The 15946-nt window shown below is 42.7% G+C and overlaps 1 protein-coding gene across 30 annotated transcripts in view; it reads left to right on the forward strand.

The window, feature by feature from the left end:
• The window catches only part of CELF4 (CUGBP Elav-like family member 4), a 678618-nt gene that overhangs the window by 420180 nt on the left and 242492 nt on the right, over positions 1 to 15946 (forward strand). For 8 of the 30 annotated variants that reach the window (XM_069001341.1, XM_069001348.1, XM_069001361.1 and 5 more), the window contains exon 4: positions 13529 to 13555. The exons of the other annotated variants lie outside the window; for them this stretch is intronic. In XM_069001341.1, coding sequence (XP_068857442.1) covers positions 13529 to 13555 — 27 coding nt within the window. The remainder of the gene's footprint in view (positions 1 to 13528; positions 13556 to 15946) is intronic. 30 annotated transcript variants of the gene reach the window in all.

Consider the following 15946-nt stretch of genomic DNA (forward strand, 5'->3'; position numbering starts at 1 on the left):
AAAAATAGTCCATTGTTCAGTAATAGCAAACATTTCACACCTCACAAGGCAGAAGCAATAAATCCCATTGATTCCTCTGAGACAATTCACAATTAAATGCTGATTTGCAAATAAATAAATAAATAAATAAATAAAGCCAGAATTCATTGTGGCACCTTGCACCACCAAATCAAAGCAATTGGAGTGGAATTGAGAATAATTACCAGATGTGTTGCTTTGTGCTCAAAACGGCATCCATTATTTACTACTACCAGTGATGTTCCTTATTTATTCCTCCTGACGGTCTAATGACTATTGCCATTCAGCGTTCTTTTATTTAATCATCAACATCCAAAAAAAGAAGTATCTTTTTTCTCTCTCTGTTTTTCTTTTTTTCTTTTGGAAGCAGCAGGAAGGGAGAATTTTTCTAAACCCCAGCAATAGCAAATTGCTCTGGAGGAATACATCATTTTTTTCAGATTGGCCTGTAATATAATTATGTGCATTGCCTTCAATTTATTGGACTTTTACAGATGTGCAATCCAAATGGATGTTACTTTAACTCCTCGAGTAATGAGTATTTGTTTTTTCCTTGCCTATTTCTCATCTTTTCTATGGAGGGTATTTCTGGATGAAAATTGACTGGCGGTCATAAGCATTAAGAGAGTCTGAAGCTCCCCAGGGGCACCCAGTGCAGTCATAAAGTTGTAGTATATGTAGCCATGCACACACAGAAAGAAAAGTGTTCACAGGTGAAGAGACTCTGGGGACAAGGATTTTCTTTTTTCTTTATTCTTCTATTTGTTTCAAACCCATTTGCAGGCAGGGTGCCTTCCAGGCTCATTCTAGGTAAGGACAAAGGGAAAATATTCCTTGAGGAATGAAGAATTGACAGGTAGATATTAGCAGACAATTAAATAATCTGGCCCTCCACATTCTATGTCCATAAAAGGTCATTTCATGAGTTTCCCCACACTTTTTCTAGGATGTATTTGCACGGATCTCTCTACTGAGATAGAGAAGGATGTCTGAAGGAATAGGTGAACATGTACTGAGTTGTCTCAGCTGCAGGCTGTACTAGAAAACATCCCTCTTCCATTGCCATCTCATCATTTCCAGAGGTAAAACTTTTGGGACACCTCTTTTCCCTCCACAGTTTACAGATTGAACATTATTTCTTTAATTTTTCCTCTCTTTTTGGCTGTTCAGAATGGATCCTAATGATTATATAGGGGTTGGCATACTTTCAGGCTCTCGTACACATTTCAAGCAAATCCCATTTTAAATGTAGAGTTTTTATCACTGTTAAGACATCTCCAGGGAGTTCCCCAGCAGAAGAAAGTCCTGGTAGGTCTGGCTCCACATGGGCACACAAGGAAAACTTTTCTTCCTTCATTTTAAATGTTATCTGGCATGTTCTCCCCACTCCAGTCACTGCACTTCCACCATAAGGCAAGTATGACCGCAACACCCCTGCAAAAGGGTTCACCCTCTATCACTGTAAAAGGGTTAGAGTAAACTGGAAGCCAGGAAATATTGGAGAAAGACACGAAGTTGCAGAAAATAATGGTACTCCTACCACTTCCAGTTTTCTTCTGGGAATCCTGACGGTGAAAAGAGTATGAAATTTTGTAGGGATTACAGAAGGCATCACAGAAAAGCTAACACTTGAGCAGCAGTGCTACTATGTCCCTCCTAATGTCCAAATTCTTCACAATGGGATCTGTGAAGAACCAGGAGTGAAGACCACAGGATCTGTGCCCTTTGGTGGTCCGCTGCACCTGTAAAAGGTTATGGAAGCAGGGCAGTCACTGTCTAAGAAATGTACAACAAATTTCAGTTTACACACACCCACACACATACAGATTCCTGAATGACTCAAAATTTCCTGTCAGTTGGGTACTCTCAGTGAAGACAGACATCACTGCTCCTTGTTCCGTGCCTTTAATCTTCCGTTTTGCTCATTCTGCTCTTTAATCTTCAGACGACTTCTGACAGTAATTGTGGATGTCCCTGGATAGCTCAGTAATAAATATATCCTGAATAAACACGCCTGTCAGACTCTATTTAGCCTAGAGCATCAAGTTTATGACCTCATGAAAGAGAATCTTTCTTAAGTTCTCTAAACAACTCTCAAAGTTAATCTCTACTTGTTCTAATAATTAACTATTTTTGCTGTTTCCCTCAAGAATTAAGGATAACACCCTGAAAATTACATGGGTCCCAAACTTTGGACCACAGACATAATCTCTGCGTCCAAGTCTTAATGCCTGGATCATTGCATTCTGCCACTTCAAATCTGCCCTTTGGGAAGACCAATAGCCACAGAACAACATTGCAGGATACTGTTAATAGAAGTACACTTCTCCCCTCAAAGATTGCTCTTGCAGGAGCATGGAGGACAAGCTCTTTTTCTGTATTCACCTTTGAGCATAGTACATCTGCTGTGAGAGTTTCACAGAGTAAAGAAGTGGAGTTGGAGAGGGGTTTCTTTCATTGTTAATTATTTGTGCTTCTGGTCTAGTGACCCAAACTATATTTAGCTCCCCATCAAAACCAAAACCTGAAAATTAAATGGACTGGAATGGAAAGGTGGTCTCTGTGTCACTCTCTGGATTCTGTTCCACAAGATGCAATCTTCCTCGATTTCCAAAACCAATTTTCTCCCATCATCTTATGAAAGTAGAGGTCATCCTGTGAAATGTGATAGCTCACCAGTTTTTATAAAGGAATGTGCCCTTCCCCACGAAAGCAGGGTTCATTAAATCATGCAGCTGATCAGATTGCTGAAGCCTTGATTGGCCGGCAGCCAGGGTGAAGAAATCCATGGGGAAGAGGCACATGGCACCATCCAAATAGGCTGGACCTGAACTAGGGAATTTTAATCACACTGCTGTAAAGAGGACTCTCAAAGAAGGGCAGTACAGGAGCTTTATTGACTTTTAGGGTCAACAGAAGATGAGAAATAATCATTCAGTCACATCAGAGTTCCACAGTTAGTGTTTATTCCCAGGCACCGCTTTACTGCTAATCAGAGTTTGAAAATAATTCACAACCCACCTCTGCCCTTGTTGCACACCTTCTCTCCACAGTGTCCATATAGAAGCTGGCAAAAAGCTGTTTGGAGCTGGCACCAAAAGATAGTTGCTTCTGGAGCAGGGCATAGCAAGGATGAGAAACTCTTCCTGCAGGACAGAAACCCAGTAAATTTTGAAAGCAGGTCCCTGATCTAAGACAAACTTCAGACAAAATGATGCCTTGGACTAGCAGATGGGACAAAAATCCTTGTGTGTGATGGGTACAACATGAAAAAGTGCACAGGAACAAGTGAGATTAGGAAGGTATAGCTTATGTTTGAACTGGACATGGGGGTTATATGTCCCAAATGTTAGATGATTTAGAGTGAATGTTATCTTAAGGAGTTTGTTTTCCCCCCAAATTTCATGTGGAATGAAAATGGACTGGATTTAAGCAATACTCTAATTTCATTTACAAGGTGTTCAAATAAAATGCAGAGTCGTGGCTGGTGACTACCTAGTTGCCAAGTTTGAACCAAAAACCAAGAGTTTCTCTGTCTGGGATTTGCAAGGCCTGGATAACCTGCACCTGTGAAAGGATAAAGAAAGCAAAAGAAAGTGTCCCAGTATTCATCACAGCTGCCTGGGGCTCTGAAGACAAAATATGCTGGGGATTTTCTTTATATCAGCCAGGAAGAGGGGAGTTAGCAGGGCATTCTCTACTCAGTCACCCATTCCTCAGGCTTGAGGGCTTTGCGTAGCTCAGATGAGCAACCCTGCTTCTGTCTTTAGCCCCAGAACTAAGTTTTGTAGGGAAACTATTGCATACACTATTAATGCTTTGGGGTTTTGCCACTGCTAGAAGACATTTTCCATTGATTTTGTGGGAAATGTGTTTGTGCAGGTCCTCTGAAAATCAAACTGTTAACATTTGAAAATATGGATGGTGTTATCATCTAATATCTATAAACAGCCAATGTGTTGTTTTGCATCCATCCATTTTTACAAGTGGGAAACTGAGGCACAGAAAGGCATATAGGACTTAGACTTAAGGTGTAGCACCAAAAGATAAGAGTCTCTGATGGCTGGTAAGAGCTGACAAATGGTCCTGTTCAACTAAGTTGAAAACTGCAAATGCGGGGCAGCTGACCCTTCATTCATGGGAATCAGCACATCCCTACTCTAGGGTGAGCATTCAAAGGCCAAATGCCTTGCTCACCAGCTGCTGTCTGAGAAGTTTTTCAGCTCTTTGGAGAATATTGATATTGATTGTGGAAAACAGGAGTTAATCTGGAGAGACAGACAAGCACACATAAATAAAGTGCATTTGAGTTTAAAGAAAAAAGTTAGCGTCATGCCATTGAACTATTGACAAGGCTGTCACAAATATCATCTTGTCTCAGTGTAAATAAACAAGCTTAGTGCTGTTATTTTAGAATAAAAGGCTGGAATAGGTTTTGTATTGACTTTCTAATACCCACTCAAGAGTTGGAAGAAGAAAATTAAAGATAATAAAGTAAAAAGTGCAAACCATAAAAGCGGAGACAGCTGGTGCATAGTAAACTGAGAATCTGAGTCGTCTTCAGTTCAGGAAACCAATTGTGTAACTCAGTAAAGGTCAGCAGCAGAGATAAGAAGTTGAGCTTGTCAGTGAATTCCCTTCTATATTTGGAAGGATGACAACTGCAGGGTGATACAATCTTAGTCTGCTCTGATTCAAAGACTGGTCCTGTGTCCTACCCTTTCTGCATGCACTTGAGAGCTGGGTGGTGGTCCTGGGCCCTGCCACATTCGTTTGAAGTTGACCTGCTCTTGGGTAGCTTATCCAATCCACTGGGCAACAGTGACAGTGTAAACTGTAATACCATCCTAACTCTATTCGGTGACAGGGATGTTTATAACTTTCTACAACAGAATCAGGTGTGATCCCAAGCTTTCTGCTGTGGTAGCCTGTTAACCACTGGACTCTGCCTAGCAGGCTGCAGCTCCCTGTGAGCACAGCGGGGGTTTCCTAGGGCCGTGCGACCAGTCCCATCCCAGAGCCCATTTTGGACAGCCCCGCGAGCTGGCTCCGGCACCCAGCAGCGTTACAACGCAGTGGTGATAAAAGAGGTAGAGAAGGGTCTTCCATGAGGGTGGTAAGATGGCTTTATTCACATCTTGTCCCAGCGCCCTTGGAAGCAGAGAAGGAGACCTCGTGGTCTGGGCACAGTGTAGTTTTTGTCAGGGGCCCAAGGGCAGTCCCTGGGGGGGGGGGGGGGGGGGTTGGGGTACAGGAGCCAATAGGGAGGAACCGAGGGAGTGGCCAATGCTAGGGCAGGGAGCAAGAGGAACATGGCATCACAGAATCAGGGGGTTAACGGGCTGCCACATCTCACCCTTTTTCAATTTAAATTGAAAAGGGAAGGGCTTCATTTTTATACAGTATAAAAATGGAAAAATAATGCAAAATAATTGCATTAAAAATGGTGATGCAGCTGGTTGTTGTCTTTGGAGATCGGTGCTGGCTGGGTTCTCACACAGCAGTTGCTTTAGTAGCTTCTTCTGCTGGGGCTGCTTGGATGGCGTCTTTTTGGTTGCTACTTGCTGCTTTCGGTCCAGTGGGCATGGTGAACGGGGAAGGGGGGTGCTGCACTGCTCTTTCCACTCTGCATTTGCCTTTCTTACAAAAACATGCACGGATGCCACTTGGTATCTTTTTTGGAGCTCATCCCTCTGTGTCTTGGTTAAATTCAGGCCTCTTTCTGGGTAAGGCTTGTTCCTAGAATAACGTCATCATCTTTATCAGGTTCTCCTTAGAGCTTCTTTTATTTTCCAAGCTTCTGTGACGCTTTTGTGGACTTTCTCACTTCCTTCTTTCATCTGAAGTGATGGAGGATAGAAGGATTTAGAAAGAGGAGAGGACTGAAAGGAGAAATCTGATCTCCTTAGTCCAGTAGCCCTCTCAGGAAGGACAACTCTTTTGTCCTTTGTCTCATCTCAGCATGCTTTGGGCAAATTATGAATGAAATGTTAGAGCTGCAGGCCCAAGATGCTCCTTTGAGGGATGGCAAATCGTGTGTACGAGCCCACACTTTCCATTTGGCAAGTAATGTCTTGCTAAATGAGTGAAGTTAAAGGTGAATAAGTGGTGATAGTTGGAGGGGTAAAAAGAGATTGCATAAGGGGCTGACAAGATGATGAAGATTTTGAACGATGGTGAATTTGATAAAGATGACAATATGAGGAAGAACTTCTTTATTACAAAGCGCAGCTGAGGAAGATATTAACACTAATGAACAGAGGCTGCTGCTCCAAGGACATAAAAGCCATCTCTGCCTAAACATCCTTCATCCAAGTGACCAAGGGATGACCAAGGCTTTCCATGACCATGACTGCTATGCATGATTTTGAATCAAATCAAAACATCCTCTAGATCTGAAGTATTTCAGACCTCAGGTTCTGCCTTGCTCAGCTCCATAAGTTTTCCATAATGTTGCCTCATAACATCCAGCATATCAAACTCATACAATTAGAGGTATAATGGCCCATGAGTTGTTGAATACATGCAAAGCATTCATGTATTCATTTACTTTGAATCATATTGGTTACTGTGTCCAAATAATGCCATTTAAATAGGTTTCTTTGACATTCTTTCCCCAATCCCTTTGAGACGGAGAGTCAAAGGAGTCCCTGAGGCAGGGAGGAATTATTTGTTTTGTTTTCTATTTCAAGGGAGAAAATTTGGATGGAAAACTCAGAAAATCCAGATCTATGTAGAAGCTGCAACTCCTTAGTCAGAAAAGAGATGGAGCTGCAATTGTATGGATAAGCTCTGGTCTCTTGTACTGGGAGTATAAAGCAAAGGGCTGACACAAATAGCAACAACACTTCCAACTTTTGCACTTCTTCCTTGGAGGTTTGAAGGCCAGAGTAGCCTTTGACACTTCTGCCTGGCCTCACACACAGTGCTGAATTTCAGATAGTGACTCTTGCATCTGTCCCATAGTGTATGGCTCAGCTAGAGGTATCTAATTGCCTTGAAAAGTCTCATAGCAAGGGAGAGGTTTCCCAGTCCCTAGTCTCAATAGTTAATTATCCTCACTGGATAATTATGCTCACTAATTCTCTTCAGTGACAACAAGGTGGCTATAGGGGTTTTTTCCTACTGAATTTAGTTTCTCTGAGCCTCACCTTTGTTAAATTGGAAGTAATAAACAAAGGGCCAGATCATCCCCTGATGTAAATTAACAGCACTGAGCACAAAAACACCTTTCTTACCTGTTTCGAAACAGCCCTTGCAGTGTGAATTTAATTGCCTTCCTGGACTTTCCAACTCCTATTTAAATCTGTTTGGTTTGGGGTTAGAGTCCTTTGGAAATCCTGCCTGTGTCACTGTACTTTTGGTGGGCAGGATAAAAAGTCCTGAACATGACATTGCATGTGAAATGATGCAAGCCCACTGTCTCTGCAGCATTGTTCTTACAAGCATGTATCATATCAATAAAAGATTATCCGAGTTTGGGAATGAAAAAATAAAAATTGAGAAGATGATTGGGAATCATTCACAGCAGGTCATTCTGGTTGGACGGCAATCAACTTGCCAGGCTTGATAAGATAGGTATTTGAGGGAGTATTGATCTCAGATATTTTCTCTTTTTAATTTCATTTTTTGTATTTGTTTATACTTAACATTTAATAAGGTCCTTGCATCTTGCCTGCTGGTTACATGCAGCCTCTGGCTTGTGTATTTGTTGCTCCGTGAAAATTTTGTAAAATTTCTGCATCTTTTGGGCCAGCCTCCATTTCTGTATGGCAGGTAAGGGCTTAGCTCCCCTTTTCCTCCCTCTGTTCAGTTTGTGTTGGGATGATTAATTAAACCCCAGTTTAATTCACAAGACCAGTGCAATTCCCTCGCTACATTGTCACTCTGAAAGATTTTTGCATTGGGGATCATGCCTTGGTACTGTGGTTTCTCTGCCTTTTTGTGCATGTGTGAGGTCAGCACCACCATTTGCCTTCTGTTGGCAATTCCAGGTGCTCCCTCCAAGTGGTTTGCAGGTCCCAAGCAATGTATTCAACCTGATAAGGTGCACTAGTTCTTGATCTGCAGATTCTGCCAGGCTAGAGAAGATGAGAGGAGAAACAAGGCACAGAGGTGGAAATGACTTTTCCAAGGTCATACTGCTGACCATGTCAGAGCCTGCCTAGACCCCAGTGCTCTCAGTCACTCTCTAGTGAGTTATCTCCAGCACCAGAAAACCTCTCCAGGGTGATTTAAAAGGGTGTGATTTTAACCAAGCTCAAGGCCCAGCCGTCTCATGAATCTTCTCCCAACGACTGGCATGCACATAATTCATCTCGTTTTTCAGGCTTTTGTGACTAATACAAGAGCTGTTCACCCTAACCTGCCTGTATGATTCATCTGTGTTTTCTATGGCTTTTGTTTCTCAAACTGTAACTCTCAAGTGCAAGGGGTAAAAACAAAATTAAAGAGTGATATCTGACAGCAGATGGAGATTTGATAATATGAAGAGTAAAGGTTTTTCCTGGATCTTGTTCCAACTTGTACCAGTGTTGAAGATGGTTACTTGGACCAAAAATAACAAAAACACTGAAGTGAGAACTCAGATCTGAACGTTTTTTTGCTGGCTTTATATCCAGGATTTCAGGTATTGTGCTGGAATAGATTCAGTGAATCATAGAACTGGTTTGGGTCAGAAAAAATTAAAATCATTGAGTCCAACTGTTAATCCAGCACTGCCAATTCCACCACTACACCATGTCCCTGAGCACTGCACTTACACATCTTTTAAATACCTCCAGGTATGGTGACTCCAGAACTTTCCTGGGCTTTTTCTTTTATGTGAAAAAAATTCTTCCTTCCTGATGTCCAACTGAACCTCCCCTTCCCCAGCTCTGTTGCATCCTCTGCACACTCTCCAGTACCCCAAATAATGAGAAGAGGCAGACAGTTCAATTCCACTGTGAGTTAAACTGTGTTTCATTTGCAGATTTGGGATCTGTTCACAGTAAGGCACTCCAGGTCAGATAGAAACAAGGTAGTCCAAAGGAAGGACTGACTTAGAGCTGTACCTCCTTCTCTACCTGATTTTTGGTTTTTCATCACATGCAATCCTTGAATGTGTTTAAAATTTCCCTGTCACCTTCCTCCCTCAGCCAAATAAATCACCACTTTCTTTGTTTATTTAATCAGCTTGATAGGATGATTAAAAGTTAAAATATATGAGGAGTCTATTCTGCTTAAAAGTTCTGGGATTTTTTGTTTCAACCCTGTTTTCATAAGGTTTTGGCTTAAAGGAATGCAATGGCACCAGCATGAATTTAAATGTTTCCCTTTTTTTAAGAGATGCCCATGAACACTGCTTTTTTTCATTGTTGTTGTTATTATTATTACTATTATTGTTATTATTATTATTATTATTACTACTATTATTATCCAAAGAAGGTCAGTTTGGTTTTGAATCAACTGTTTCACTCTACAGGAAAGTCAAACTCTGATCAGGCTGAATGCTGAGCTGTAGGAAAACACAATTTAAACACTCAGTGACTTTTCTTATTACGAAGTCCAAAGCTGTCCACTCCAAATAGGAACAGTGAGCTCAGTTTTGCTATCCTCCACCAGCTGCCCTTTCCAATAATGACTCCATGACTGGTAGTTAGCAGAAGGAATTTTATTTAGGACTCATGTTTTGATAAGATTTAAGACTATTTTAAAAAAACTACCCAGATTTCCCAAATGACAGGCTAAGTAGGTGGTTCACCAGCTCCAAAGCACAGATCTAAAGCAATACACATTTTCAGAGAAACTGCACAACGTAAGCCCTTGAGGGACAGGCTCAAGTAAAACGAAATGGGGTTTGCAAATTCATTGAAATTAGGTGAAGCATTCGAGAACCATCACCATTTAAAGATATTGATGAGCCCTTGTCTGTACGTGCAAGTCCATAGCACTAATCATGCACACAGACAGGAACAGACTGCTGTTTTCAAACAAGATTTGCTGAGGGTTGTTGGGCAGTTTGGAAGATGTGTTGTTGTAGGTGGTGCTGCATATATTGAGGTAAAGGTGCAGGTATGGCTCTCCCTACACCCTATACCTACAGTGCATCTCTCTCACCCCTCAGGCAGCCCTGTTTGCAGCTGAGACTGACCAGCTCCTGGGACTTCAGTCAGTCCTGGCAACTTCCTGTGCCGGGGTTAAAATACCAGTCTGAATCCAGGCTCTCCAGAGCAAGTCACGCCCCTCTTCTTCCTGCCCATGCCTCAGCTTCCTGAACTATGCAAAGTACAAGAGACACATATTGATCTGTCTGGTAGAGTTGTCACAAGAGAGAGGAAAATATTTGCAGGCTAAAATTAATAAAAAGTCCCATTGGATTTCATTTACTTTTGGGTATGTGGGAAGTCCAGACCAGTTGTTATGTTCAGAGTTTTCAATCCCAGCATGAAACTCTTGACTCCTTCCTCTCCCATCATTAAGGTCTGATCCTGACACTTTTTACTAGCAAGAGTAAACACTGCCCTTTGAAACTGTCACAATGATTGACATGTAAAAACTCCACGTTACATAGAGTATTGGGAGTGAATAAAGATTTCAGGCTCAGCTTTACAAAGGCTGCAGTAAAGATGGCTCAGTGAGAGGTGTCTGCTCCCATCCCTCAACCCCTGACTGCCCCATAGTGCAGATCTGCATCCTCAGCACTGGTGTCCTTCCGATAAAGTGTTGGCCAGAGCTCCCTTGTCCTACCTGTCTCTGGTGGCTGCTGCTCAATAAGAGCTTAAAAAGATCCCAGTGTAACTTTCCCAGAAGAGATGTCACCTCAATGTCTTTGCCAAACTCCCCTCTTGTGCTAACACAAGGCCCAAATGTGAGCTGAGCTTATGACTTCCAGGGTTTATCTGTGCCAGGGCAGATTGTGTCCTTGGTTTACTGGCTCTGCAGGAACAAGCCTCCTCCTCACGACCACTGTCACCAAACACCACTGCATGCAGTGTCTGAGTGGTGATCCATGAGATGAAACTCACTCTGAAAGTCAGGGGCTCTCTGACACCCATTTGAGTATCCTCTGCATTGAGATGTTGCCTGATTACAAACTCTGGACTTGTCCCCATGAACAATAAAAAAAAAAGGTGTACTGGGGATATTTACAAGGTAACTCAGCATTGGCCTGAACCCTAACCCTTCCCTCTGTGACTTCTGTGTGCTGCATTTGTGCCATCCTATTTTTCTCACTGTTTCACTCACATAGCTCTTCCTCAACATGGCTGAGCTCTGGAGCAGAAAGAAAAGATAAGGGAGACCCCAAGCTCATTTCTCCCCTTCACCATGCAGCACTGGTATTGCCTATCACTACTGGAGATATCACTACTAAATTTGCACCTTTATAGTCCTGCTTTGGTGTAGCAGCTCTCTGCTACTGGTAAAATGCAGGAGGGAATCTTAAAGGTTGTCACCGATTCCCCTATTCTTTCCCAAATTCTAATATCTCCTCCCTCCTCCTCCTCCCTCCTCCCTCAGTCAAGGGGAAGGGTGAACCGCAGCAGTTGGCTGTTCATTCACAGATTAACTGCTCCAGCTCTCTGCCTTATTACTATTCATATTCGTTTCCCCATCCCATCAGGCAGTAATCCAGTAAAATATGTCAGCTGGTTAGCAGAATCATCTGGGAAAAGTTGGGAGACCCTTAACAGACTTCCCCTTCCCATTGCCAGCCCCCTGCTACTAATTCAAACAGTCCCCAAAGCACTGGGGGTTTATTTTAGTTTCCTTTCAGTTCGTCTGTTTTCTTGGTTTTGTTGGTGGTGTGCGTTTTTTGGTTTTATTTTTCTTTTTTTCCTCCTGGACCCAGCTGCATCTCTGCAAATTCGATCTCCAAAATGGAAGCTTGGCTGAGCTGGAAGCTGTCAGCACCGATGGTTAGTAGCTGGCTGCCGCCACTTGCCAGGGAAGGGGAAAGATGAGTCCCTAGGCATCAAGGCAGCATGAAAAGTGACTACATCTAAATACTTCAGCACATGATTTCTTTCCCATTACTTTGATTCAAATCTCCCTTAATCCTCAGCTGCGTTAATGCAGTTAGTAGGTTATGAGTGCCGCATGTGGATGCCACTGGATTTGAGTCCTTCACACAATTGGTTGGTAAATAATTTAGTACCAGTTTCGTCTGGAACAGAACCTGAAAATAGCCAGGCTGCTTATAGCTCCTGCTTTCTCTCTTCCCACTTTTGTCCCCTTCACAAGCACTGGGGGGGGTTGTTTGTGCAAGCACAGCCTGGCAGAGACTGCCATTTTACATGTCACAGCTTCCTCCTGTCCCTGCTCGTCAGAATCTCTCTTAATTTATTTTCTAGAAGAGAGGGGAGGGGAAGAGTGGGTTCAGGCCAGAGAGCTGGAGCTACAGACAAAAAGCAACTGAACATTCTTGCCTTGGAGTCTGCCAACAGTAAGAATTTACCCAAATTTCTGCTACCAACCTCAGTTTTTCTTTACATCTGGTGCTTTTAAAATAGGGGTATATTCATTTATTTGAGATTCCTGTACTTCTTAAACTCAGTTTTAGGTCAACATGGCAAAGGCAGACAGAAAATGGTAATAACAATGAAGGAATTTATGAGTTTAGGAAAAAGTCCTGGATGAGCAAGGAAACAAGAATCTCACTGAAATGGCCAGGCAATCTGGGATGGACCAAATTCAAGTGTTTTGATTCTTCCTTGGGCCATAATAATATCCCTGATCATGTCCCTCATCCCATTTCATTTCTTGCCACACTTTGTCTTCTTACCTGCTACTGACCACAGTGCACCACGCTATGTACTGTATGCTGCTTCTTCATACCAGACACCACTCTCCTCATCCACACGGGACTGAGCTTCACCCAGCAGACATGGAGCAGACTCTAAATCCCTGCTGCTCATCATTGTTCAACTGAGGTTCTTCTTGATCTGAACCATGGAGCATTTTCCCTCTCCTAACCCTACTTACAAAGACAGGAGATGGCCTCATAGCTGTTTTAGTGAGATCCTCTTGATTGATATCTATGGAAGCCCTGGGGACAACAGAAGAAACCATGAACAAACTTTGCCATTGAATGTTCTCCTAAAGAGAGGCAAACCAGTTGCATATAGAAGCTGATGGGTGAAATATTTAATTTTGTTTCATTCAGGAGATCGTACTAGATGAAAAATGCCCAGATTCTTGACTTTCTGGTGGCTGTTAATGTTGCTGGGATCTCTCTCAATCACTGAGTCCAACCAACATGGAGGACCTCGTGTCACTGAAGCCTAAACCACGACCACTTTAATCCTAAAACAGGTATTTAGGGCGACAGACCAATGCATGCTTGTTCACACACCCTCATACATCCCCAAAAGCAGGCTGGGGGCCATGCTCCGTCCCTCAGACACCAACTGTCTTAGCACACTGCATTTTGGTCAGTCTGCCTGCCCAGCTGCAAATAAACTTTTTAGCTAGATCCCAGACTGGTCACCCTCACACCAGATGTTTTTTGGAATCTCTTTGAATTTTATAGCTGCTTGTGAGCCCCCACCTCCCCACCGTAACCCCTATACATGGCTTTCCAAACACCTATTATAGGACTCTGCATCGGCATATGAAGTTATCAGGGTTTTGTCTGTGAAGTATTAGCTCTTAATACAAGGATTTAATTATATATCACAGCCACAGAAAGAAAAGAAGCTGCTTATGCCCTGCACTGCCCCAATGTTGCATTGTGGTGCATCAGGGTTGTCACTTGCTCTTGCCTGCTTTGTTGTCCTGCTTTGCCTCTTTCCTGCTGCAGTTTCTTTCACCCGAGCAGTCTGGGTCATTTTGCAGACTCTGCAGTTGAGCTGCCCATGCTCAGTGAGGTGCAACACTCTTTCATAGCAGGGAGGACCAAGGCACAAAGAATTTAAGGTCAGAAAGTTCATCCTCAGGTGCTTAAAGGCAGTACATTTCTTCAGTATTTAGGGAGCAGAGGGATGACCTGCTTGCCAGAGGTGGTATCACTTCATGTTTGGAGATGGTACCTCTGCATCTTTGCACATCCAGTCAGCTCCGACATGAGCAATGGTTGCTTAGCAACTTTGAGATGATGGCCAACTATTTTGATGTCTGAGTAAGGATTCAGACATATAATTTCAGGGACCCACATTTGAGAACCCTGGTATAGGTGAGAGGATGAAAGTCACATGCAGAGATGGAGGCTGAGCAGTAAGGGCAGAGCCAAGCTTGCTTCTCAACACCCATTTCAATCAGGAGCAACCACTTGCTTCCTCTCTAGAGGTGTTTTGGACCTTTGGTGTTAGGAATCGCCCTTTCTGTCTTGGCATGGCTAAAACTGACTCCTGGGAATGGAGTATTTGTGGAAATGGGTGAGGTGAGGGTTTGCAGTGGCTTTCCACCCTAAGTGTCCTCAGCCAAAGCTGGCATCCTCACCGATGGCTGCGGTGACAAGGGGGTGTAGGGGTGGTGGGGCACTGAGCTGCTCGTGGGAGTCACCAGCTTGACTCACAGACCCTTTTTGAGGGTCACACTTTTGCCCAGTCTGCAAAATGGGAATAGTGATGCTTCAACCACCTTTGCCAAGAGCTTTGAGAGGCTTGTTTCCCTCCTACAAATGCTACGCAAGATCTAAATAGCAGTGTTATTTCTAGTGTGTTATCCTGATAGCGTGAGAGGCATAAACAAGATCCGCATTTGCTGATGGTGACTCACTGTGAGCCTTTGAGGGCTGTGTGGAAGGGCTTGCTCCGATGTTTTTGCTGCACTGAGATAGATTATTGATTCTCTTTATCTGGTGTTCGTCTTACAAACCCAAGGTGATGAGCATCCTGTTAGTTTCAAGAGCACTGGTGCTATTTTTCTACTGCTTCAAGGGACACAGAATATGATCCAAGTACCCTCAGATGAGCAAAAAAAACCAGGTCAACCTGGTTCACATCAATTAAACTGCCAACTCCAAGGGAAGGCTGAAAAGTAAGACTGGATAACAAAAGCAGACCTTGTCCAGCAAGAGGATTGGTAATTTTCCATTAAATTGTATTTTGCTTGGCTTGGGTTGGCTTCTGTTGTTACTAAGTTTGCTACAAAATGCCAGATCATTGAAAACAGTGTCTTTCATCTGGGGAAAAAAAAAAATCCAGAGAAAAATCTCAGAAAATTGTCAAAATGTTGTATTTTGACATTGCTGCCAAATAAAAAAAAAAGTGCTCTTTCCCATTACAATAGAATTTGTTATTTTAGAAACATAATCTTATTCCCAGGTAATTAATACAAGAAAATGTGTGGAATCTAACAGATTTGTATATACAGCTGTCAAGATACAAAAATAAGGATTTGGCTTTAACACAATAGGTATTTCGCTGTTCTTCTCAATCCATAGCAGAAAAAGGTCTCTCCAGCAGCAGCTGCAACATCAACATTCCTTTCTTTGCCGCAAACCCTCCAGCCAAAAAATGCTAGATGCAAAATTTACCACATTCTTTACAAAAAGCCTTTCTTGGCTCTCTCCCTCACCCCACCTTCTGCCTTTCTTGAAAGCCATAAATATGAAGAGGCCAGCTGAAGTTAACTGCAAAATACCCACTTGCAAACAGGTGTAACAAAAGAGTGAGTCTGAAATGAATGTTCTTCAGAAAAGAGAGGGAGAGAGGAGGTGGGGTGGGAGGCGGGAAGTGGGGAAAGGGGAAAAAAATAAAACCACTACATGATTGAAGGCCTTATGAATGTAAATGGTTTGACAGAAAGGGTTTAGCAGCCCTGGGTAGAAGATTGCACTTGCTGTTTCAAGGCCCTTATTTTCAAAATCGCAGCACTGGATCCCTTTCAAAGCTGGTCCCTGTGTTTGCTTTTTCAATCAGTGAATATCAAGTTGTCTTTTTTTTTTTTTTTTTTTTTTTTTTTTTTTTTTTTTTTTTATTCTTTGCACTCAGACGTGCCAGGCTTA

This window comes from Aphelocoma coerulescens (assembly GCF_041296385.1).
Source record: "Aphelocoma coerulescens isolate FSJ_1873_10779 chromosome Z unlocalized genomic scaffold, UR_Acoe_1.0 ChrZ, whole genome shotgun sequence".
NCBI classification, from domain to species: Eukaryota; Metazoa; Chordata; class Aves; order Passeriformes; family Corvidae; genus Aphelocoma; species Aphelocoma coerulescens.